This window comes from Theobroma umbraticum, unplaced genomic scaffold (assembly GCF_002168275.2).
Source record: "Theobroma umbraticum cultivar Fairchild unplaced genomic scaffold, ASM216827v3 scaffold_50.0, whole genome shotgun sequence".
NCBI classification, from domain to species: domain Eukaryota; kingdom Viridiplantae; phylum Streptophyta; class Magnoliopsida; order Malvales; family Malvaceae; genus Theobroma; species Theobroma umbraticum.
Window position 1 is genome coordinate 8,803,597 of NW_018397261.1, and position 23,215 is coordinate 8,826,811.

General features: G+C 34.2%; 5 protein-coding genes and 1 non-coding gene across 11 annotated transcripts; 4 read left to right on the plus strand and 2 right to left on the minus strand.

The window, feature by feature from the left end:
• The first annotated feature begins 495 nt into the window (after positions 1-495).
• On the plus strand, positions 496-5,597 carry LOC110417710 (shaggy-related protein kinase kappa). 2 transcript variants are annotated; one of them, XM_021430180.2, is made up of 13 exons: positions 496-810; positions 1,917-2,156; positions 2,366-2,458; positions 2,576-2,635; positions 2,729-3,001; positions 3,327-3,401; positions 3,760-3,816; positions 3,896-4,036; positions 4,131-4,181; positions 4,530-4,625; positions 4,715-4,798; positions 4,928-5,030; positions 5,152-5,597. In XM_021430180.2, the coding sequence occupies exons 2-13, from the start codon at positions 2,010-2,012 to the stop codon at positions 5,238-5,240; spliced, it is 1,269 nt and encodes a 422-aa protein (XP_021285855.1). In that variant the 5' UTR covers positions 496-810; positions 1,917-2,009; the 3' UTR covers positions 5,241-5,597. The 2 variants fall into 2 exon arrangements, with proteins under 2 accessions (XP_021285855.1, XP_021285854.1); XM_021430179.2 differs by having other exon boundaries at positions 4,715-5,030.
• Positions 5,598-6,826: 1,229 nt separating this feature from the next.
• PUR2 (Glycinamide ribonucleotide (GAR) synthetase) lies at positions 6,827-9,715 on the plus strand. The gene is made up of 4 exons (XM_021430512.2): positions 6,827-7,215; positions 7,537-7,907; positions 8,187-8,717; positions 9,150-9,715. Exons 1-4 carry the CDS (start codon positions 6,942-6,944, stop codon positions 9,558-9,560), a joined length of 1,587 nt encoding a protein of 528 aa, XP_021286187.1. The 5' UTR covers positions 6,827-6,941; the 3' UTR covers positions 9,561-9,715.
• A 238-nt stretch (positions 9,716-9,953) lies between these two features.
• LOC110418508 (Octicosapeptide/Phox/Bem1p family protein) lies at positions 9,954-12,226 on the minus strand. 2 transcript variants are annotated; one of them, XM_021431252.1, is made up of 4 exons: positions 12,192-12,226; positions 11,803-11,870; positions 11,323-11,599; positions 9,954-11,115 (listed from the first exon to the last, which is right to left on the minus strand). In XM_021431252.1, the coding sequence occupies exons 3-4, from the start codon at positions 11,498-11,500 to the stop codon at positions 10,265-10,267; spliced, it is 1,029 nt and encodes a 342-aa protein (XP_021286927.1). In that variant the 5' UTR covers positions 11,501-11,599; positions 11,803-11,870; positions 12,192-12,226; the 3' UTR covers positions 9,954-10,264. The 2 variants fall into 2 exon arrangements, with proteins under 2 accessions (XP_021286927.1, XP_021286928.1); XM_021431253.1 differs by having other exon boundaries at positions 12,091-12,216.
• A 1,890-nt stretch (positions 12,227-14,116) lies between these two features.
• LOC149527150 (uncharacterized) lies at positions 14,117-15,191 on the minus strand. The gene has a single exon (XM_089783871.1). The coding sequence runs from the start codon at positions 14,863-14,865 to the stop codon at positions 14,377-14,379; it is 489 nt and encodes a 162-aa protein (XP_089639997.1). The 5' UTR covers positions 14,866-15,191; the 3' UTR covers positions 14,117-14,376.
• A 605-nt stretch (positions 15,192-15,796) lies between these two features.
• LOC110418124 (MACPF domain-containing protein At4g24290-like) lies at positions 15,797-20,612 on the plus strand. Of its 4 annotated transcripts, none has more exons than XM_021430752.2 (7): positions 15,797-15,947; positions 16,567-16,922; positions 17,399-17,637; positions 17,848-18,070; positions 18,330-18,522; positions 18,859-19,025; positions 19,523-20,612. In XM_021430752.2, the coding sequence occupies exons 2-7, from the start codon at positions 16,662-16,664 to the stop codon at positions 20,183-20,185; spliced, it is 1,746 nt and encodes a 581-aa protein (XP_021286427.1). In that variant the 5' UTR covers positions 15,797-15,947; positions 16,567-16,661; the 3' UTR covers positions 20,186-20,612. The 4 variants fall into 4 exon arrangements, with proteins under 4 accessions (XP_021286427.1, XP_021286430.1, XP_021286431.1 ...); XM_021430755.2 differs by having other exon boundaries at positions 18,336-18,522; XM_021430756.2 differs by having other exon boundaries at positions 15,798-15,947; positions 17,848-18,049.
• A 1,096-nt stretch (positions 20,613-21,708) lies between these two features.
• Positions 21,709-21,801, plus strand: LOC149527151 (small nucleolar RNA snoR8a). Its single transcript, XR_016351367.1, has one exon. It is a non-coding gene; the product is annotated as a small nucleolar RNA snoR8a (small nucleolar RNA).
• The last annotated feature ends 1,414 nt before the right edge of the window (positions 21,802-23,215 follow it).

Below are 23,215 nucleotides of genomic sequence, written 5' to 3' on the forward strand. Positions count from 1 at the left end.
ACAAATGCTCCTCCTCTTCTGTCAAATCCTTTACCAAAGCAAATAATTATAATTATTTAATTACTACCAGAGACTTTGAGCAATAATTCAATTGAGTAAATCCATTAATTCGGTTTCACATTTAAAATTAATTAAGAGCATTAATTTTTGATCCATTTCTAATATTTAAAATTTATAATCGAATTGATTGATTATTAATAAATAAATAAATTTTAAATTTATTTTAATTTTTAGCTATCTAATATTTTTATATTTGAAACTTATTTTTATTTTAATTAAGGTGAAGTCCAAAAGAGTGGCGATAATTTACTTAAAAATAAACATATAAGGACAGAAAAATATTATTTATAAAACTAATGCATCTCACTTAATTATTAAAAATAGTTATTTATATTTACTGTCACTGTATAATAGTAAAGCTTAGAATTAAAAAATAAATTAATAATTATAATAATTGGTAATAAGTTGAGTGAAGATTGTCAGGTAATTGTCAGTTCTTATTCAAAAAAACATTCATACACTCTAACACACACCCTCTCTGTCTCTCAAGCTTGCTCTCTCTCTTTCTCTCTCTCTCCCCCCCTCTCCACTCAAAATATATAGAAAAATAAATTAAATTAAGTACAAAAAAGAAAAAAAATAAAAAATCGAGATAGTAGAAAGCTTGATCAGATCAGAAACAGTTCGCAGTTTCCTGCGTTTAATTCTTTTTTTCTTGTTTTTGCTTTGGATTTCTTAATCAAAAGCCGAAGATTGAAAGGGAAAAAAATGCGCTTGATCTGTTTTCAGTTTCGTTCCGAACAGTTCCGAGTAAGTATCCGAAACTCAAAGATCGTTTCCTCGATCTGTTTTTCTTTTTTTTTAAGAGATAATTTTGCTTTTTTTTTAATTTTTGAGGAGAAAAATGTTTTATTTTTAGGATTTTTTTCTCTTAAAATTTATCATTTAAAGTGGAAAACTTTGTGGTGTTTTGATTTTGGTCAGATTAGGGTTTAGATCTGGGGAAGAGCTCCGGGTAAGAATAACAGAGAATTTCATGGCTTGAATCACTGTAAACTTTTCTTTATTTTCTTTTGGTTTGAATTTTACTATTTATAGATCACACTGATAATGTTAGCAAAAAATTCGCAATTTTTATTTGAAACAAAGTAAGAAATACGAAGATTAGTAATTTAATGGAAAGAAAGCTCATTTATTAAGGTAAATGATTAGCTGAAGATTGAACAAGCATTTAATCTAAGCCATGTTTTCAGATAATTTGACATTAGACTTCACTGTACCAAGGAAGCCAATTTATGTACCTGATCTTACTAGTTTGATGTTAAGCCTAGTTGTCTCTATTAACTGAAAATCTCTTTCAAGATTCATTTCATTGCATTTTTTCACATCCACATTTCGAAAATTATATTTGTACATGCTACATGGGGAAGTAAATGTTAAATTTTTAATTCCCTTGTGATTTCCATATTCCATTTTGTCTGTCTGGTCTTGTAATTGTTCACTCAAATGCTCGAAATTTTTTGAGTCGCTTGACTATCATACACATGCTGTCTCCATGACCTGTAAGTGTATTGTTAGGGTAGCACTTAGTGTGCGTGGGTTGCATTTTGCTTCTTCTTTTTTGCACCATCGTAAGATGCTAGAGTATCTGACAACTTTCTGATTGGCTCAAGACAATTGTTACTAGAGGATGTCGTTTAATTAGTAATAAAGGGTTTCTGCTATTTTATTTCAAGAGTTTATTCTTGTGTTGTTGTTGTCTAAGCAACTATATCCTTGGTGCATTTTTTTCTTTGTTTACATCTTTTGTCTTTGTCAGTAAGTCAAATTATTTTTGCATGGGAATCTGTGATATTAATCATTCTATATTCATCTCTTTTTATGTTTCTGACTTGGTAATTTTGTGAATCTATTAGGAAGATAGGTGCTTGGATGGGATGGGCAGCTGCACTACAGAGTATTTGGTGGATAGCAAATACTAGAATCTTGAACATTTACCTGGCTGAGTTATGGCATCAGCAAGCCTAGGAAATGGAGGAGTAGGTAGTTCCAGGTCTGTCAATGGTTTCAAAAGTTCATCCAGTTCAGTTGATTGGCTGGGGAGAGAAATGCTTGATATGAGATTGAGGGACAAGGTGGACCATGATGAAGACAGAGTAAGCAGCTCATTCTGTAATTTTTTTTTTTTGGGGGCCGGGGGTTGGGGGTGGGTGGGGTGTTGGACTTGTCAAAATTTTTTCTGAAGTGGTTTTACAACAGTGCTTATGTTGATTGAAAATTGAGTAGTTGATTGTTGAAAGTTTAGACGGTATTTTACAATTTTTGCAAAAATGTTTCTCTGATCCTTTATGTTTTATCCAAGCAGGATAGTGAACCAGATGTAGTTGATGGAGTGGGTGCTGAAACTGGGCATGTGATAAGAACTACCATTGGTGGTCGAAATGGTCAATCAAAGCAGGTTGAAAGAATTATTAATTTAGTGTGCAAATTTTCCATGTGAGATTCAAATGAATTGGGTTTTTTTTGTTGTCCTGCATCATTCTCAACATATATCTATTTTTGTGTGGATTGACAGAATGTTAGTTATATTGCTGAGCATGTGGTTGGAACTGGTTCCTTCGGTGTTGTTTTCCAAGTATGTAATTCTATAATATTCTTGTTCATGAAGTTGTTCTGGACTTTGTTCAATTAGATTATAATCTTGAGATAAGTTGGCTGTTTGCTGCAGGCAAAATGTCGGGAAACTGGAGAAATTGTTGCCATCAAGAAGGTTCTTCAAGACAAGCGCTACAAGAATAGAGAGTTGCAGATAATGCAAATGCTAGACCATCCAAATATTGTGTCCCTTAAGCATTATTTTTTCTCAAAAACAGACAAGGAAGAACTCTACCTTAATCTCGTACTTGAGTATGTTCCTGAAACTGTTAATCGTACAGCAAGATCCTACAGCAGGATCAACACGCGAATGCCTTTAATATATGTTAAACTCTATACCTATCAGGTAAATCTACATTTTGTGGAACAATATACTGATTGATATATGGATTGATGGAATTGGAATATATTTTTCTTTCAATTACCTTTTACTGGGTAATTGGATGGTCTAGAGTTGTTTTACAAGTGATTTATTGTCTGTCTTTGATATTGTTGCTTTCTTGTATGGTAATATAATGAGAAGTTATCCTTCACTGTTGAATTTAAACTGTTACCTTTACATAAGATTGGTCAATTCCTTTTCTTTTTCTACTTCCTTTTTCAATTTGGTTTAATGCTTAAAGTTTTAATTGAATTGAAAAAATTGAGCTAATTGTTTTCTTCTTTTGCAGATTTGCAGAGCACTTGCCTATATACACAACTGCATTGGTATATGTCACCGCGACATCAAACCTCAGAACTTACTTGTAAGACTCTTCTTCTAGGAATCAAGGGTTTTTTACAGGAGACATGTTTTTCATGTAATAGTGTACACCTTGCATTTAAGTGTATTGTATGTTATTCTAACTGATCAAGTCTATTGACCATAGTGACAAAACCCTGTAATTTATTGGTGATTAATTGTTATCATTGCTGAAGATGTGACCTCATAGTAGTTATGTGGTGCTACCCTGATACAAATAGGGTAGCTTGAGAATGTATTAGTTTATCGTGTTTTTTGTTTCTTTAGAGGAAAAATGTTAACCTGGTTAAAAAAGTTCATATTTTGGAGCCAAATTGTCATTCTCTGGTTGGTGAGACTCAAATACTATGGTTTATGGCCAGGTGAATCCACATACACATCAGCTGAAGCTTTGTGATTTCGGGAGTGCAAAAGTGCTGGTAAGTGTTCACTCAATAGTAATTATTGTCGCCAGATCTTGTTTCATCACTTGAGTGTGGGTGCTTTCCATGAATTCAGGTGAAGGGAGAACCAAATGTTTCTTACATCTGCTCGAGATATTATCGTGCTCCAGAACTCATATTTGGTGCTACTGAATACACAACTGCTATAGATATATGGTCTACTGGTTGTGTGATGGCTGAACTGCTTCTTGGACAGGTGATTTTGGACAACTATGTTTAATTGGAATACTGTTATAAGGCACTGTTATCTTCATAGATTGTTGTTTCTAACTTACAAGCATACTTTGCAGCCATTATTTCCTGGTGAAAGTGGGGTCGACCAACTGGTTGAAATCATTAAGGTGATTACATCTATCAGTTCTCATGTTTTTTAGAATGCACTTGCTTTTGATGCATGATTGTGTTTATAATGAAATTAAACTACTCTTGGGAGGCTTTGATAAACTCTGCAGATATTGACATTTTCTGAAAGTTGTGAATGCGTTTCTGCAATGTCACTTGATTATATAACCAATTTCCAGTTCTGCCTTCTGATGAATAGAGACAGAAAAGTTGAACCAAAAACTTTTAGGATTTTATTTGCCCCGTCTCTACTGTTTTTGACTACGATGTTTCAAAGCATATACGATCAAAGTTTCCCTAAGGAAGTGTTCAGTAATGTGTCTATGTAATTTGAATTTGTTCTATAGGTTTTGGGGACTCCAACAAGGGAGGAGATCAAGTGCATGAACCCAAACTACACTGAATTCAAGTTCCCCCAGATAAAGCCACATCCATGGCATAAGGTATGTGTGTCCTTTTTTTTTTCTCATGATTTATGCTCTCATCATAATATGTTTCTATTAAAGTTCATAATACAATTTCTTGCACACAGGTCTTCCAAAAGCGCTTACCTCCGGAAGCAGTAGACCTTGTCTGTAGGTTCTTTCAGTACTCTCCCAATTTGCGATGCACTGCTGTAAGTACCCCCATTCATCCTTTCTGGCTTCCCATGAGTAGTAAAGCTAAAGCATCATTCCTAATCAGCTTTTTGTTTTTCCCTCATTTTCCATATCCGTGTCTGCTTGTGATGGTAATACTACTGCAGTTAGAGGCTTGCATTCACCCTTTCTTTGATGAATTGAGGGACCCGAACACTCGCCTCCCCAATGGCCGCCCGCTTCCACCACTCTTCAATTTTAAGCCTCAAGGTCAGTTTAACTTAGCAAAAAACCAAAAACAAACTGTAGTAAGATTTATGGCTATGCAACATGCTGAAGTATGCTTAATCTCTCGCTTCCTCACTCCTTTTTCTTCCCCCTCCATCGGCAGAACTCTCCGGCATCCCTCCTGAAGTCGTCAAGAAACTTATTCCGGAGCATGCTCGTAAGCAGAATTTATTCATGGCTCTGCATACTTAGCAAACTATTCCAAGTTTCTTATTGCTTCTACCTAGCCCATCCCACGCCATTTTGATATGTATCAACATATGTATAAAAAAAATACCCTTGGATCGTCTCCCAGTCATGGTTCTAGTAAGAACAGAGTGCTTGAAAAACAGATTTACTCATTAGAACGACAACGGAGAAAACCAAGGCTTTGGTTGCTGCTGGTGAAGCTCTGTTTTTGTGGTTTATTTCTTTTTTTTAAAAAAAAAAAACCAAAAAACAAAAGACAATTCTATAACTTTTGATGTATATTTATTTCTGATCCCCCTCTTTTGGGAGGTTTTAGTTGAAAAAAAGATTAAAAAATGGTGAGAATGTATGTATTTTTTACCCTGTGCTGAAAACCTTTTTCCCAAGGTGTAACTCAGCTTTCCATCTTCAGTCAATTTCTTTTTACCCTTCCATACGATGAGATCGAAATTACCCTTCCTTTCTTTTTCTTTGCTTATTACTCCCAAAGTCATAATAGAACCGTAATGTAACTACATGGCAATTGTGTCGTATAAATTTAAGGCATTAGCAATCATGTAAATAAATAATTAAATAAAATTAATTTAATTATATTAAGATTTTAAATATGTACACGAATGTGTTAGTTAAATATATTTGTATTTAAAAAATGTGTAATATGACGTAATGTAATTAATATATTTATTAAACATGTAGAATTAAATTTTATATAAAATGATATAATAATTTTATTATTTAAATTTATAATAAAAATTATAAATTTCATAATATTTGTGAAATTTAATATTAATAAATATTATTATAAAAATATTACTATTTATATATATATATCAATAAATCAATCTTAATCGCTTATTAATGTGCTTATATACATATATATATATAATTAAATAAATAAATAATAAACGAATATGGATACATGATTAATTAATCTTGTCTTAGACGAGTTTTAAATGAGTAATAGTGTTGACATCATTAATGTACAAAAATCTAAACTCAAGATGTCAGTTAATGCAACTCCAAACTGTAAAATGACCCAGAAAATATTGCTTTCTGCTCCTTTTTCTTTTGAAACTATGGGAGTGGGAGATGGAATTTTTGCTTTCCCTATGGGTCAACATAGAATACCAAAACTTGGCTCGGAAAACAGTGAGAGATTGAAAGTGAAACAGGCAACGGCGAAACAGACAGCAGCACATAGAAAGATTTTCACTTGGTTTGCACACATATCTAGTCAGGCTTTGGACAACTATATCTAGTAAGGGATTGAGGCTTGCTAACCGACTGGATTCTTACAAAATTTTTCCTGGTTTTTGAGTTTGTACTTGCTACTGCAAATCTCAAACTCACTTCTAGAATTTTGGTATGCCTCTCTCTCTCTCTCTCTGTATATGTATATATATATGGGGTAATAAGTAATTTCTATTGTTTGTTTTACTGACAAAAATTTGCCAGGGAACCCATTATTACATTTGATTTTTCTCTTTCATCTTTTAAATATTTTTAATTTTTTATGTTAAAATTTTGAAAATTCTCTTTGATCCACCGTGAGGGTAAAATATATTAAATGAGCAAAACATTAAAATGAAAAAAAAAAAAAAACCTTAAACCCTACAATGTCTTGTTCCTTCTAATGTCAAGCCTAACCAAAAGAAAAACTCCGTTAACGGCTCTTCCTTTGGCAGAACTTGGAAACCAAAAGGCATGGCCTTTACGACCATCAATCTCTCTCCTTCACTGAAGCTCGTTACCAACAACAATGGCTTCGTCGGATTCTCCAAGTCCTTTTTACCGTCAAATTTGTTCCTTGGGAACTCTTCTTTCTCTTTGGCAGCTCTCAGTTTCACCTCCAATCATCAGAGCTCGGGCCGCCACAACATAAACGGCTCACGATGGTCCTCTACCGCCTTCAGATGCTTTGCCCAGAAATCAGAGCCCTCTGTTTCGGTTGATGGCCATGGCAGTAAGGATACTTCTGGTAAGATAAGAACTACTCTAACCCCCCTTTTTTTTCCATTTATTTATTTATTTTTGCTATACCCTTTTGTTTATTTTCTCTAGTTTTGTTGTTTTCAGTTCATCTTTATGGTAATCCAAAAAAAACAAAGGTGGGAATTTCATGTAATAAAGCAATTTGTGCAAATGGGGTTTCGATATTATTAACCTACAGCTTTTGGCCTTATATGATTGTGATGTTGTGTGTGTTTTTGAATTATCTACCCAAAGGGACTGTTGAGAAGAGAAATAGGGTTTGAAATGAGTGAAATCCTCTAAATTTTGTTGTTTGCTACTGCTGCAGAGAGGGTGGTTGTGCTAGTTATCGGTGGAGGGGGAAGAGAACATGCGCTTTGCTATGCATTGCAGCGGTCACCGTCTTGCGATGCCGTATTCTGTGCACCAGGCAATGCAGGGATTTCCAGTTCGGGGAATGCGACTTGCATACCTGACCTCGACATTTCCGATAGCTCAGTGGTGGTTTCTTTCTGCCGGAAATGGAGTGTTGGGTTGGTCGTTGTAGGGCCAGAGGCTCCCCTTGTTTCGGGTCTTGCAAATGATTTGGTCGAGGCAGGAATCCCGACTTTCGGCCCTTCAGCAGAGGCTGCTGCTTTGGAAGGTTCTAAGAACTTCATGAAGAGTATATGTGACAAATATGGAATTCCTACTGCTAAGGTTCATTCCTGGAGGGATTGTTGCCAAATTTTTTAGTTGCAAAAACATGTTTTTGCATTGATTTTGCTTGGTGTTTTCGTTGCATGATGAGACTTGTTTGCTATTGTTTGAATTTCATAAATTTATCACCTTTACTCGGGTTATATGAAACAGAAAAGGGCTCATAAAGCTGAGCAAATGTTCTTCATTCTTACTGCATCGCAATGCTGTGATTTAAGCTTGCGTTGATCCTGTTCTTTACTAGAATACTTATGTTAATGCTTTGAACCTTTGGTGCAGTATCAAACATTTTCAGATGCATCGGCTGCAAAGCAATATATTAAAGAGCAAGGAGCACCTATTGTTATCAAAGCAGATGGACTGGCTGCTGGAAAAGGAGTCGTTGTTGCTATGACACTGGAAGAGGCATATGAAGCCGTTGACTCAATGCTTGTTGACGGTATTTTTGGTTCTGCAGGTTGCCAGGTCATTGTTGAGGAATTTCTTGAAGGAGAAGAAGCATCATTCTTTGCCCTGGTTGATGGAGAGAATGCCATACCGCTAGAATCTGCTCAAGACCATAAACGGGTTGGAGATGGTGATACAGGTCCTAATACCGGTGGGATGGGGGCATACTCTCCAGCACCAGTCTTAAATAAAGAACTTCAATCTTTGGTCATGGAATCCATTATCCTCCCAACAGTGAAGGGAATGTCAGCAGAGGGATGCAAATTCGTTGGGGTTTTATATGCTGGACTAATGATTGAGAAGAAGTCCGGCTTACCTAAATTAATCGAGTACAATGTGCGGTTTGGAGATCCAGAGTGTCAGGTCAGTTATTGACTGTGCTGGTTTGCGTGCATAATTTAGTTTTAAATTCGCCATGATATTATTTCTTGGATCGATTCCTTGAGTCAGTTGTCTGTAGTCTGATGTTAGTGGTGCATGCTATAAATATCATCGATTTCTAACATCTAAATGATTTCCTCATGGTGAATCAGATTCCTGGCATCTGTCACCATCGGATCATGTTTACGATATATCCCTATAGAATCTTATGAACAACTTGGCCGTTCTGACACTGGATGCTTTTGATCCTTCTGTATTGTTCTTTGATTATCTGTCTTTTTGCAAATCTAGTTTTAGACTGTTATCAGCATTGGCTCATTTCTACTTAGATGTAGTATGACATGCACAATTTTGTTGGTCAGGGCATATCTGGATGAAGATTCTTAAATTGTATTATTGTGGATTGCTACACAGGTTCTAATGGTTCGTTTGGAGTCTGATCTTGCAAAAGTTCTGTTAGCAGCCTGTAAAGGAGAGCTAGAAGGGGTCTCACTGAACTGGTCCCCTGGGTCTGCCATGGTGGTAGTAATGGCAAGCAAGGGTTACCCTGGCTCCTATGAGAAAGGGACCGTGATTCAGAACCTGGAAGAAGCAGAGCTCGTTGCTTCTTCAGTCAAGATATTCCATGCTGGAACTGCCCTTGATTCGGATGGCAGTTTCATAGCTACTGGGGGTCGTGTTCTTGGGATTACTGCCAAGGGCAGAGATCTCGAAGAAGCACGGGATAGAGCTTACCAAGCAGTTGAAGAAATCAACTGGCCGGAAGGATTCTATCGGCAGGATATTGGATGGAGAGCACTTCCCCAAAAACAGTTTGCTACGTAGATTAACATTGAAATACATATGTTCTGCTGTAAACTGGCCCTTATACTAATTCAAATCACCTATGGAAGAGAGGCAAAAGAAACTTACTCGTCGGCCAAAAATTTGTCACCCTGAAAGCACTACATTTCCTGATAATCCTCTGTCCAGTTTGTGTATATTTACCGATTATATTCAGAGATTTTACACATTCATGCTTTTTCGATGAAAAATCTACCCAATTCACCACAGGCAAAGAGAAAAAGGGAAATTAATTTATCCACCATAGGATAGCAACATATTGTACAAGCACAAACTTCATATGGAACTGCCTCAAAATTCCACATGCCAGCATAGAGTTCTTTAGTACAAAGTAATAGAACATAATGGAGTATATAAACTCAAGGAAGATTGAACATAGGAAGTCATCTTTTCGATTTTACATTTCTGTAGATATGTACATAGTTTCTTCACAGATATTAGCCATAACTTTGTATAGTACTTCATGGCAATCAAAATTCAAACAAAAGTGAGGGTAAAAGAAAATGGAAAATCAACACCAGTTATGTATAGAATGAAGAAAAATGAAATCTTCTATACCATATCTATACCTTTTTGGTTGAAGGAATTCCACCCTATCCAACCAAAAAGTAAAAAAGAAAAAAAAATTATACATCCATCTTTGTGTTCTTCACTCGGATGGTCAGTATGGTATCGGATCCAATGCTTTACTCCCAAATATGGTTCCTGGGACTATCAGCCTTTTCAAGCCGTCCACTTGCAGGAACGCTACTTCCTCTAATAAACCTTGCACTTGCATGAACCAAGCACTCATCGTAGCAACCACAACTGCCGCATCCATACCCCCAATTGTGTCGACCTAATGAGTAGACATGGTTTGTTGGACCATGACGTTGCCTGATAGCACCCCACCCAAAGTCGTGTGGCCCCGATGGCCTTTCAGTCCGAAAATCTTGAGGTTGTCTTGGAGATTGAACGCTGTATGGCTGTAGTTGCTGGTGATTTTGGTGGTAGTAATAATGAGGCTGGTAAGCTTGGTGATTGCTATGGTTGTTGCTTTGGTTATGGGGTGTGCTAAGGCTGCAAAGGCTGGGAGAACTCTGGACTTTAGGCATGAAGGGTCTATTACGATGGTATCCACTCAACAATGGTGACTCTGAAGGCAAAGAATCAATAGCTTTACCATCAGGAGAAGCCGAATTAGGGGAAGAACAAGCAGAGACGCTGAAGTTGGGGCGGTTTGCATTGACAGGGGTGAGCCTTCCGCTAGTGTTTGGACCCGGACGAACTATTCCATTGACGGCGTCGATATACCGCTGCTCAATGGCATGGGGGTCAACAGGGTTCATCTGGTTCTCGAGCACAATCGGACTCGAGGGGAACAAGTAAGCACGAAGCTTTGGAGTCCCTTCACTTTCAAGACGATGAAACTCATCAACCAGGTGTCTAAGATCCTCATCGGATCTTACAGTTACCAAGGTATCAAGTTCCTCAGGGATGACCTGGTATTTCAGAATCATGTCCCCTTCAACCAGAGTGTTAAGCTTCTTCATTAATTCTGTGATGTATCAAAAATTGATTTCTCCTTTTGATTAGTACTTTCATTCTAATAACAATTCATCGTTTCCTATCTAAAAAGAAAAATTCTAGTAGCAGAAAAGCAAAGAATTTACCTACGAAAAATACTGTCTAGGGAGCAATCAAAGGAAAGGACAAATTACCCTTGGGTATAAAAGCTTCGTATTAAAGAGAAACGAGGGCAAACCTGAAAAATTGATATCCGGAGGGACAGCCACCACACGAGTTTCTCCTCCAACGTACTTGAGGTTCGCATCGCCTGACCTCGCCACTATTTTCCCGCCATAGCTGCACAGAAACTTCACCTTATTCCTCGGCGATGTAGCCACACCTTCGTCGCCACCGGTGGTTTCGCTCGCCGTCATTTTGAACTCGCCTATTTCGCCGGGTTTAGCTCTGTTTCCCGCTCAATCTCGTCCCAAAAACGCTGGAGTTGTGTGTGGTAGTGTTTTTCCTCCCACAATCTGCGATTCGTAATGAAAATCAATTTATTTAAAATTAAAATAAAAATGATTCTCGTTAAGGATAGAAACAACATAAACAAGAGATCAAATTTGATAAAGAAATAAATAAACAAATGTTTCCAATTAATCGAAAACAAAGTCGATTTAAAATTGAGATGAAAGCTTATCGACTCATAATTCCACAACATCTTTTACAAGCTCACCGTTCACCGATTCAACTCCGAGACCGCTTCGAGGCACCGAGTCACTTAGCTATGGCTTCCTTCGCAATCTATTGAACAATTTAATTGGATAATATTAAATAGAAAAATAAATTTAAACGGCGAATATTAACAGAACCTTGTTTACATTTCCAGAAACAAGAAATCTGTTTAAGCAAATATTTCTGAAAAATAAATGAATTCATATCCTAATCTACGTTTGTTTAAAAATTGAACCGATAAACCAAAAATAGCAAAAAAAAAGAAAAATTTTGGAAAATTTATACTAACCATAGATTTTCTGTTTCCTTTGATAAAATTTTAATTAAAATTTGATTAATTTTCGTTATTTCTCAGCAGAATTTGAATTTCTGTTCGTCTCTCTAAGTTACCTGAGAAGCTAGGCAACACCCTCCCGATCTCTTCCCTCCTTTCCCGACGTTTTTCAAGGCTGGTTTCCCTCCTTTTTTTTTATCCTCAAAGACACGTGTCATCAGAGAACAGAATCCGCCAGGCCCCACCAGTGCTTGAGTGGCACATTCTGAGAGTCGGTTTTGGCATCTTGTTGGGTCCCAGCCTAAATCACATCGGTGACGTGGCATTCTTTAGACGTAATCCTCGTGTGGGGAAGAGGACGCTGTGCGCTGGCACGTCACTCGCCAATCAAAAAAGGTTATCTTTCTCTTTCTGCCGGGAATATTTGGGATTTATTCTGGTGTATATAATTTTACAGTAGTACATGATTTTCTTCGTAATTTTGTGTGCAATAAAAAAAAAGACGACATTCATTCAATTATAAATGAAAGGGAAATCAATTTATAAAAATTGTTTATAAATAAAAAGATAATTATGATTGAAAAATAATTTATATTTCAGTTATATATATAATTAAAATTTTTATAATATTAATTTATAAATTATTTAACGTTATTACTATTAAAAAATTTATTTAAAAATTGGATAATTTATTAATATTTATTTTAGTAAATTTTTTTAATGGTAAGTCATTCGACACAATTAGAATTATTATGTATTAAAAATGAGATAAATTTTGATAATGAATAATAAATAATAATATATTTTTAAAAAATTAAAAATATAACAAATAAAAATAATTATTTTCATCTCTCAAAAATTTCTTCGATCTTTGTCATTAGTCATTGAACAATTTGATACATATATTTACAATTGAGTTGATCGTTGGAAATTTTTTATTAAGAAAGTATGTGTTAAACACACATAAAATTCATAATTTCATATAAAAGATCAAATCGAATTGAAATTAATGTGTACTTAATTAATTAATTAATGATAAATCATATATTATAATATTAGTATTAATTGTGTACTACATAATTGGAATTTGATAAAATTTTTACCACTAGACCAAAAGGAAAAAAAAAAGGACATAGAAGAGATTAATACCTATAATACTAGTATCCTATGTTGAAGAGATTAATACCTACAAAAGGGACATTGGCATGACATTTTGGACTTTTTATAATATAATTTTGGATTTTGTGGTTCTAAAATTCGGCCCGCAATGCCAACTGGTTGGATTGACCTTCATCTAATTAGGACACTAATAAGTAGTATGTAAAAGGTTGTCTGTTCGATCTGTTTTAAGTAAAATTAAGATATTTTATAAATAAATTCAGGTAAAATATAATATAATAATTTTAAAATATTTTTTACTTAGTACAATTTAGAATAATGAATTTTTGATATTTAGATTATTTTTCAATGTATCTATTACTTATAACTGATAAATTATTTATTTTAATTTATAAATTATTTAAATATAAATTTTATTAATTTAATTTTGATTAATAACATACATAAAAATGATTAAATTTTTTATTTTTATTATTAAATTCAAGTTGAATTAGGGGTTTTATAACGAGTGCTCACATGATTTTTAATTAAATAAAGGAGTTCGAATTTTAATAAAAATATTGTAAATTAAGTATAAACAAAATACAAATATTAAATTTTATAATTAAATTCAAATATAAATACTTTAAAAAATTAACCAATTCTTTACCCGTTGCCATTCTTAAGATTAATATGGTTCTTTGCATCTATAATTCCAACAGTATAGCCAGCAAATAATGGCTTAATGTGAAAAGGGACAAGCCAAGCCATATCATTATGGCAATAATTGTTTCTTTGAGTAATGCTTCATGACCAAAGGTTGTCAAGTTTGACAACAAAATGATTAATTAAGATTTCTAGACAAGTAATCATAACATATTCAGGATCCTATTATGAGATTAGTCAAATCTAGTAAAAGTAAAATTAATCCTTGAATTAAAGATATTGCAAAATTTTAATCTTTTTCGCTTTTCTTTTTTCTTGAAAAATACTAATACCAAGTTTAATTTATCATGGAAACATGGCAATAAAGGAAGATTTTAGCCTTCTAATGGAATTGAGGAGATACAACGAAAAGATAAAAGCATCCAACAATGGAGGAGTTTAACAAGACAGCAGAGCTTCTGGATGGCTGATTCTCTGTAAGACAAAGAGAAAAGCAGATTCAAAGAACCAAGTAAAATATAGTAGAGATAAAAGACACTACAGTCCAAAAAGTTTCTTCCATGCTTTAAGGATCTTGCCTCTGCTGGTCTTCTTCTTCACGGATCTTCTTGTCCCAGTTGTGTCCAAGTCTTCATCATCAAAGGGTGAAGCTAAAGTCACAGACTGGTCGTGGATCCTGCAGTACCTTTCGGAGACAGAAGAAGATCTTCTCATGGAGAATGCTCTCTTCACAGCAGCTTGGAGTGCATAAGCAGAAGACACCGAACTGTTTCTTCTCAGAGTGGGACCGAACATCTCCCCATTATTGCCTTCTTGCTCATCTTCCTGCTGTGATGAATCTTGTTGGGTGGTGATGGGGTTTGAGTTATTGATGACCACCTGGTTGATTTCTTGGTTCTTCTCCGTGTGGTTTGGGGTGATACTAGAAATGGGTTTTGGGGTTTGAGGCAGTGGCATAAGATCCGAAGAGTCCATGGATCTTGAACTTCCATTGCCAACAGCTTTCATCTTGGAATACCCATTCATTGTTTTTTCCCTCTTTTCTTTTCCTTTTTGGGCTAATGGCAGTGGCACTAGGAATGGTAGGTGGGGGTTATAGGGATTGCTAATGTTTGACAGGTTGAGCTAGGAGCTAGAGGCTGTCAATGGGGGACAGTATATAAACTGTGGATTTCCAAAGTGGGGTCAAAAATAATCAAATGAATACAAGGTTGGAAAACACCAGACACAGGTTTGTGGATCAGACAGTACATTTGTTGAAGGTAGATTCGGAGATATGGATACAGATAAATAAAGAGAATGAAAATCTAAGAAAAGCCCTTACATTTTTAACAGTTGCTGCAACTCAGGGTAGAGATATGCTTGGTAAATTGGTAATGTGCGGCAGCACAGTGTTCCCATTGCATCAGAATAAAGAAGAATCAAAATTAGACGTACAGTCACATGCATAAACAAAAGGCTTAGATCTGTTTGTTTTACCATATAATTTGTGTTGACTAAAAGGCTGTACCTTGGAATGCTCCAGCTCCACTCATCTCTGGTCTTTGGTCAAAAAGGCTTCGTCGCTGGCCTCATGACCCAAGTGGTCGACTTTGGATTAGTTTGGATATCTGGATTATAAAATGCTTTAAATCTATTTAATCGAGTCAGATGATATAAGGTATTCTCATTGTTGTTGTTAACTGCAGAAAAGCTTGGACACGATGCTTAGAATCAATGAAACTGTTGTTAACCCAAGTTAGATAAAGTCATGGGCAATTACCCACGTGTTCAGCAGTTCTTTTTGGTATTACTTTCTAGAGCAAAAAAAGTAGTAAGGTAGTAAGGTCAAGAAGAGCTTTTTCTGGGTAAGGCCTAAAAGAGTCAATCTGTACACCTTGGCCCCACGAATGTGGAAATTCTCACTTTAAAAAATGGAGTCCTAAGCCTGGAAGTTGGATGGAAACTTGATTGCGTTGAGCCGGAAAAACAAGAAATCTACAAAACTAAACTACCTATGAAGAAGAGTCAAACTCATGAACAATTATTTTTTCCTTTTATATTTTTGTCTGAAGACATTTAATTGCATTCTTTGCAGACATTCTGGATTTTCAGACAGCTGCACACAGGTACGTAAGTGTTGTATCTTCCAAATCTATCTCTCTTTTTGAAGTTTCCTTATTCTGGATTATCATTTGGATCTATGTTAGGAGCTGGTGCATGGACCAAGATAGTTGGTAATGATGAGTTTCCATTGATTAGTTTGACAATATTTATACCATGTTAAGGAGTTTATCTGCTTGTTAAATTTTGGTTTGTTAAGATGAAATGAAGATTAGTAGCTAGAACCATCTGCTTCATTTGTAAAAGTAGCAGAAAGATTGGTTAGTTTCATTTGACAACATTTGATAGGTTTGTGGGGATGTATGTTATGTTCTTGGTGTTTTATGCATGGATGCATGCATGTGGAACACATATACATACACATCCATGTTCATGCACCAGAGACTTTTGGTTCATCGGAGCAAAGTCCACCCCCCTTGGTCAATGGTTACAGTTATAAGATTTTCATTGTAGTTAAGCTGGTTGAGATATTCCTTAATCCACCCAAACCCAGATAGGTGATGTTGGAGTTCAAGAATTTGGAAATATGGCATATGGGTTCTTTTCCTTGTACATCAATTATTTGGAATAAGTTTATATTTTGACTAATTTTGTGCCTCAATTATGTTTGTGAAAAACATGCAGTTTTGGGTTAATTTGAGGTAGTGTGACCATCCAAATCTATTTGTCAAGTTTGGAGTGGGAGTTTTGTTTGGTGAAGAAAAGTGATATACTGAGCAATGGCACTCAAGGTTCCAGCTCAGAAGGCAGCTGAGATTGCAATTGGGTCAATTGGGAGTGGATATGATCTAGCTCTTGATTTAAGGTTGAAAAATTGTAGTGGAGATGCAAAGGATTCACCTTTGATTGAGTTCGATGAAGTTGGGTGTTATGATGTAGCTCTGCCTGGTGGAATTTCTATCTCAAATGTATCCAAATTGATAAAATGTAACCAGGGTGAGGCCATGAGGATCGGGTCTGATGTTATCTCTTTTCAGCAGGTAAATTTATTTGTTTCAGCTGGTAAATTTGATTTCTTCCACCAGTTAACTGATAATCTGATGTTTATCTAGTTATTTTCTTCAATTTCGATAGTTTTCAGTTAGGATTAAATTGCCTTATTCGAGTTATCTTCTTTCTGCCTTACTATGTTGTTTCTTATTACCCAGTTCTCTTCTGGTGAATGAATTACTGTGTCTGTAGTGTGTACATACACTGGAAATATGTGTTATACCTGGAATTAAGATGGGTTCTGGGACTCAATTCTTATTGCTGTCATGAACCTTTGAAAGCTGATCATTATTGGTTTTCTTACTGCCAAATCAACTCCGTTACCTTTAATTTCTTGAGTGCATTATTCATGTTTCTTTCACTAGTAATAGTATATAACTTGGTCTTTTGGATGGGCAGGAAAGCCCAGAATGTCTCTTATCCTTCTCTCTAATTTGTCTGTCCTTCATTTTCTCTTTCTAGGCAGATGTCGGAACAGTTCAACCATGAGATGTCTCTGAGTGGCAAAATTCCTTCTGGCTTTTTCAATGCGATGTTTGACTTCTCAGGCTGTTGGCAGAAAGATGCAGCCAATACAAAGACCCTAGCTTTCGATGGGATGTTGATCACACTTTATACAGTTTCACTGGAGCAATCACAATTGGTACTAAATGATCATGTTAAGAATGCTGTTCCATCCTCATGGGAACCTGCTGCCTTAGCAAGGTGAAATTTGATCACAAATGTGTGGCAATACAGTTTTCTGTGCTATCTTCTGTCTCCCCTCCTGTCTTGTTCACCAATATTAATCTAAGTGTGTGGCTTGACGGTGCCAATCATGAATAAATGTCTTACGTTGCTGAATAAGTTCATATATCTGAATGCACAATATAAGTGTTTTTGTGAGTGTGTGATGATTTATTTGTGCCATTCCAGATTCATCAGGACATTTGGAACCCATATCATAGTTGGTGTGAAGATGGGCGGGACGGATGTAATATATGTAAAGGAGCAGCATTCATCAACTCTTAGACCTTCTGATCTACATACAAAATTGAAGAAGATGGCTGATGAGAAGTTTTTACAGAACAATGGACGAAATCAGATTGATTGGAAGCAAGCCAAGCTACAAAATGAGGTTTTAATAAAGCTAATCCATGTAACTCTTTTGCACATAAGCTTTTAATTTACCGTTTTGTATCATCAAATATCTATCCGGTTGCTTTGGCTCAGTTCAGATCAAAGAGCAATTGTTGAGGTTTGCAAAATGTAAATGCACGTATCATCTTCTTATTTACCCAAAGATTTGCACCCATCAATAATTCTCTTGAGCCTGGTTAAAATCCATTAGGAGAGTCCCTTGCCACTTTTCGGGTTTCTTTTTATAAGTAGTGCATGCTCTCATTTATTGATTTCAGATGCAGGATATCTCAATAATTTACCAAAGGAGAGGTGGAATGGAGGAAATGAACTTATCCCATGCTAAGTGGTTACAAACAGTTCAGGTTCAGCCTGATGTGGTCTCAATGTCCTTCATACCAATTACCTCTTTGTTAAGTGGAATTCCAATGAGCGGATTCTTGAACTATGCCATAAATCTCTATTTACGATGTAAGCAAGATGGATTTTCATTATTGATTGTGAATTTACTGCATTTTTTTTTTTGCCATGGTTAAAATCTGCAATAATTTTTTGTTGTTTTTACAGATATTAGCACATCTATTTTCTATTTTGTTTCTGGAAAATGTATACTTTCATCCCTTTAATTCCATTGTTGAACAAGTATTACATATGAGTTGAAGTAAACTTATAACAAACCGAATGCATGCCTGAGGAATGACAGTAACTTTGTTGCAGGAGTCATTATGGTGTTAATTGTAAAAAATATTATCTTAGACTATTTCATACAGATGAAAATTTATCATCCTTCTGCATCTAATCTGGCAGATAAACCCCCACTTGAAGAACTCCATTTCTTTTTAGAATTTCAGCTGCCAAGGCAATGGGCACCTGTTTTCAAAGAGTTTCCCCGTGGTCCACAGCTCAAGCGACAGAGCAATTCATTTTTACAGTTCAAGTTCTTGGGTCCCAAGCTTTATGTTAACACCATTCCAGTAAAGTTTCTTTATCCTCTAATCTTTGCTCTTTCTTTTTGGCTCAGCCACAAGTAGTTTAGCATTAAAATGTTCAAGTCTTTTCTTTTTATATTGGCTGCACCTATGTGTTTTTTGTCATGCAGTTGCCATAGTCATGTATGCTGTTAGAGAATCTACTTTTGAATCTGAAAACATAACATGTTGGTTTTAATGGTGTAGCATCTTTAGAAAGGTTCTCACGGGTACCATCTTTGATGCTAGAACTTACATTAAGAATCCAATATAAGGGACTTACTCTTGTTTATAGGAAATATCTCTGCTCATAACCATTTGATAAACATATTTATGTTTCCTTTTGCTAGAAGAAATTCCTTTCTGGGAGATCATTTCATTCAATTCTTTAATATTAGCATGGGAATTTCATTCAATTCTTTAATATTAGCATGGGAAATTCTATCATATGTGATCATTTGTTTCTGTTAAAATCAAAGCTTACTATAATTGCCAAATGACAGGTTGATGTGGGTAAGAGACCAGTTACAGGTCTCCGGCTCTATCTGGAGGGGAAAAGAAGCAATCGCTTGGCTGTCTACATGCAGCACCTTTCTTCTCTGCCAACCTACTTTCAACTTGTGGCTGAACCCGATGATACCTTCCCTGAAGAGTCCTATGATAAAAGATACTTTGAAAAAGTTAGATGGAAGAACTTCTCTAGAGTCTGCACAGCTCCTGTAGAGTCTTTCAATGATCATTCCATAGTAACTGGAGCTCAGCTACAGGTAGAGAAATATGGGTTCAAAACAGTTCTCTTTTTACGACTTCGTTTCTCCACTGTTTTGGGAGCTATAATTGTAAGACATTCAGAGTGGGATGGATCATTTGGAGTTTCACCTCAGTCAGGAGTCCTATCAGATTTTTTCAGCAGGCCTTTAACGCCAGCACCACGACAACCTGAGCCACGTACAAGCTCTTCGGTTTACCCCGGTGGCCCTCCAATGCCTAATTATACCCCAAAACTATTGAAATTTGTTGATACAGCTGAGATGATTAGAGGGCCACAGGATCCTCCTGGATACTGGGTTGTCTCTGGGGCAAGACTAGTTGTTGAGGAAGGCAAGATTACTCTACGGGTCAAGTATTCCTTACTGACTGCTATAATACCTGATGAAAATACCTGAGGAGCACCACCCCATTTTTATTTGGTTTTTGGTAAAATGGGGAAATACAGTATTGGTTTTTGTTTAGGTAAAATGGGTTTAGGCCATGGAGTTTCCATTAGGGAGGTAGAATATGTTGGGACAGTTTAGCTTCCGCATGCCCTGTCTACCATGTTGACATGACGGAAAGCAGAGAATTCAAGGGATCAAAAGTTTCAAAAATTGGCTGGCCTGTGTGTCTGATTGGGGGAGATGTTACAGGGCAGAGTTCAGCATGGAGATTGGCTAATGATTCTGCTGAGTTCTCAAGAACAGGGCATGCTCTTAGCAGGGAATTCAGTTGATTATTTTAATTAAAAACTTGAGCCATTTCATCATTTCATGTAAATTGTAATTTTTGGAACTCTGTAGTTCAAAGTTCATGCAATTCAATCTTTCATTAACTCTAGTTGATAATACTGATCTTCCCAAACCCAGATTTCATTGCTTGATTACTATTATTAGCACCAAAAATGGTGGAGAATTGATGAATTTTTGTAGAAAATAGAAATAAGACAAAGCTTTGAGCTTATTTCTGCAATTAATTTTTTATCAAAAGATCAATTCAGTTCTTTTACTCTTTAATTTTATTCAATTTAATTACTGTACTCAAAATAGAAGCAATTTTAATTTTTAATTTTAAAAATTACGTCAATTTAGTTTTTTTTTTTAATTACATTCGATTTTGTTGTTAAAAAATGACGTTATTGCCGACGTTAACAATAACGTTAACGCTAACGTGTCACTTTTTGATGATGTGGTGTTTAAGATAATAACGTGGCAAGTCACGTGTCATCGAGTGATGATGTAGTAATGTCACGTGGCATTATATGATGATGTGACATTACTGACATGACATTGACATGCTAACATGTCAATACCACGTGACATATCAACAAAATTTTTAAATTTTTTTTTTCATAGATTAAAGTGAATAAAAATATATAATACATGAATTAAATTGAACAAAATTGAAATATTGAGAGATAAAATTGAAATTTTTTTGAAAAAAATACAAATCTTTAAGTAGATTATTGATGTGCTTATTAATAAATTAAATATTTAAATACAAAAGATTTATGATGTTAAAAAATATATATAAATATTTTCTTACTTGATTATTTGATTCTAGAATATGTAAATTAATTTTTTTTTATAAAAATTAAGTTTGAATTCTCTATTTATAAAAAAAAAATTGAAAAAATTTCATACTTGAAGTTAAATTTATATGAATAACATGCATTATTTTAAAATATAATAATATAAAATGACTAAATAAATTCTTTTTTCTTCTACACTAGAGCATTTGGCTCATTGGTTGGTGCATTATTCTCCTACTTAAAAAGCAAGGTTCGAATCTCTCCTTCTCCAATTATAAAAAAAATATATTTTTTCTATTTATAATAATATAAAAACTTTATTTAACTTAGTTTTTAACTCGAACTAAAGTCAAATAAGCAAAATATGTTAATTTAGTTTCTTTTTAAATGAAGAACGGAGATATAGAGTTAGTGATGATTATAAAAATAATTTTTTGCTCTGACTTGTTTAATTTGGATATGACAAATTTCTTATTACAACCATAAAATCTGAGCTCCACCTTTTCAATTATTTATTTATATTTTATATTTTTTATTTAATATTTCAAGTTATATTTTTTAAGTTGAAATTTCTTAAATTAAAGATTGCATTTGTGGTAGATAAAGTTAAATATAATTGTAAATATTTATACTATTTTATTTTATTAATAAATTTTTTATAAATTTAAATTAATAATTTAAATTTAAATTTAGTAAAATTTGTTTGTAGTATTTGACGTTAAATAAAATCGTTTTATAAGACATTTTGAATAAATTTAAAGAAAAGGTAAATTGAGTAAGAGTTAAAATAATTTCAAACGAATGTGTATTTACAAATTGTGAAAGTTGTAACCAAATCAACATATTTTGTTAATTTCAGTAAATTTAAATAAAAGATAAATTTGGTAAGAGTTGAATAATTTTAAAAAAATATGTAATTGTAAATTGTGAAACTTGTAACTAAATCAACATATCTAATCATTTTATATTATTTTATTTTTACGTAATGTAAGTTATTTATTTAAATTTGACTTTAAGTATGAAATTTTTTTTAATTTTTTTTATAGAATGAGGATTCAAACTTAATTTTTGTAAAAAAAAAAAATTTACAAATTCTAAAATCCAATAATCAAATAAGAAAATATATATATTTTTTAATACTATTAATCTTTTACACTTAAATATTTGAGTTATTAATAAGCATATCAATAATCTACTTAAAAGATTTATATGTTTTAAATATTTTTTTAAATTTAATTTCTTACTATTTTAATTTTATTTAAATTAGTCTCTATATTATATATTTTTATTTACTTTAATCCCTATAATGTGGCAGAATTTTTTTTGAAATTTTTTTTATCTGTCACGTAACGTTGACATCTCAACATATTAGTGTCACGTCATCATATGGTACCATGTGGCATTGTCATGTCATCACTCGGATGTCACGTGACATGCCACATCATCAAAAAAGTGACACATCACTATTGATATCATCATTTAACAATAAAATTAAATGTCGTTAGAAGAAGGGATTAAATTGATATAATCTCCAAAATTAAAAAACTAAATTACTTCGATTTTAAGTATAGATATTAAATTGAACAAAATTAAAAAATATAAGAACTGAATAAGTTTTTTGACTATTAATTTTTTACCTAATTAACAGGCAAGCATAGTAATTAAAGTCACTAGGACCTTTACTTTTAGTTTTAGATTTGTAATTATTACATATTGTATTTTAAACTCAAGATACGTTGGTTAGAGAGAATAGAATAGCCATTCCCCTTCTATTCTCATTATTGAGATAAAGCTTGATTTGGTTCAATGGAATAGCTATGCTTCGGAATAGCTATTTCAGATTGTTAGGAATAAAAAAATAATTAATTAGACAAATATACTTTTTTACAGTTTAAAAAATTACATTATAAAA

Coding starts and splice junctions, on each gene's coding strand:
- LOC110417710 (XM_021430179.2), top strand. CDS start 2,010: ATGGCATCAGCAAGCCTAGGAAATGGAGGAGTAGGTAGTTCCAGGTCT. Junction 2,157..2,365: donor TGGACCATGATGAAGACAGA/GTAAGCAGCTCA, acceptor TTATCCAAGCAG/GATAGTGAACCAGATGTAGT. Junction 4,182..4,529: donor AACTGGTTGAAATCATTAAG/GTGATTACATCT, acceptor TTTGTTCTATAG/GTTTTGGGGACTCCAACAAG.
- PUR2 (XM_021430512.2), top strand. CDS start 6,942: ATGGCCTTTACGACCATCAATCTCTCTCCTTCACTGAAGCTCGTTACC. Junction 7,908..8,186: donor ATGGAATTCCTACTGCTAAG/GTTCATTCCTGG, acceptor CCTTTGGTGCAG/TATCAAACATTTTCAGATGC. Junction 8,718..9,149: donor TTGGAGATCCAGAGTGTCAG/GTCAGTTATTGA, acceptor ATTGCTACACAG/GTTCTAATGGTTCGTTTGGA.
- LOC110418508 (XM_021431252.1), bottom strand. CDS start 11,500: ATGACGGCGAGCGAAACCACCGGTGGCGACGAAGGTGTGGCTACATCG. Junction 11,116..11,322: donor TCCGGATATCAATTTTTCAG/GTTTGCCCTCGT, acceptor GATACATCACAG/AATTAATGAAGAAGCTTAAC.
- LOC149527150 (XM_089783871.1), bottom strand. CDS start 14,865: ATGAATGGGTATTCCAAGATGAAAGCTGTTGGCAATGGAAGTTCAAGA.
- LOC110418124 (XM_021430752.2), top strand. CDS start 16,662: ATGGCACTCAAGGTTCCAGCTCAGAAGGCAGCTGAGATTGCAATTGGG. Junction 18,071..18,329: donor TTTTAATAAAGCTAATCCAT/GTAACTCTTTTG, acceptor TATTGATTTCAG/ATGCAGGATATCTCAATAAT. Junction 18,523..18,858: donor CATAAATCTCTATTTACGAT/GTAAGCAAGATG, acceptor CTAATCTGGCAG/ATAAACCCCCACTTGAAGAA.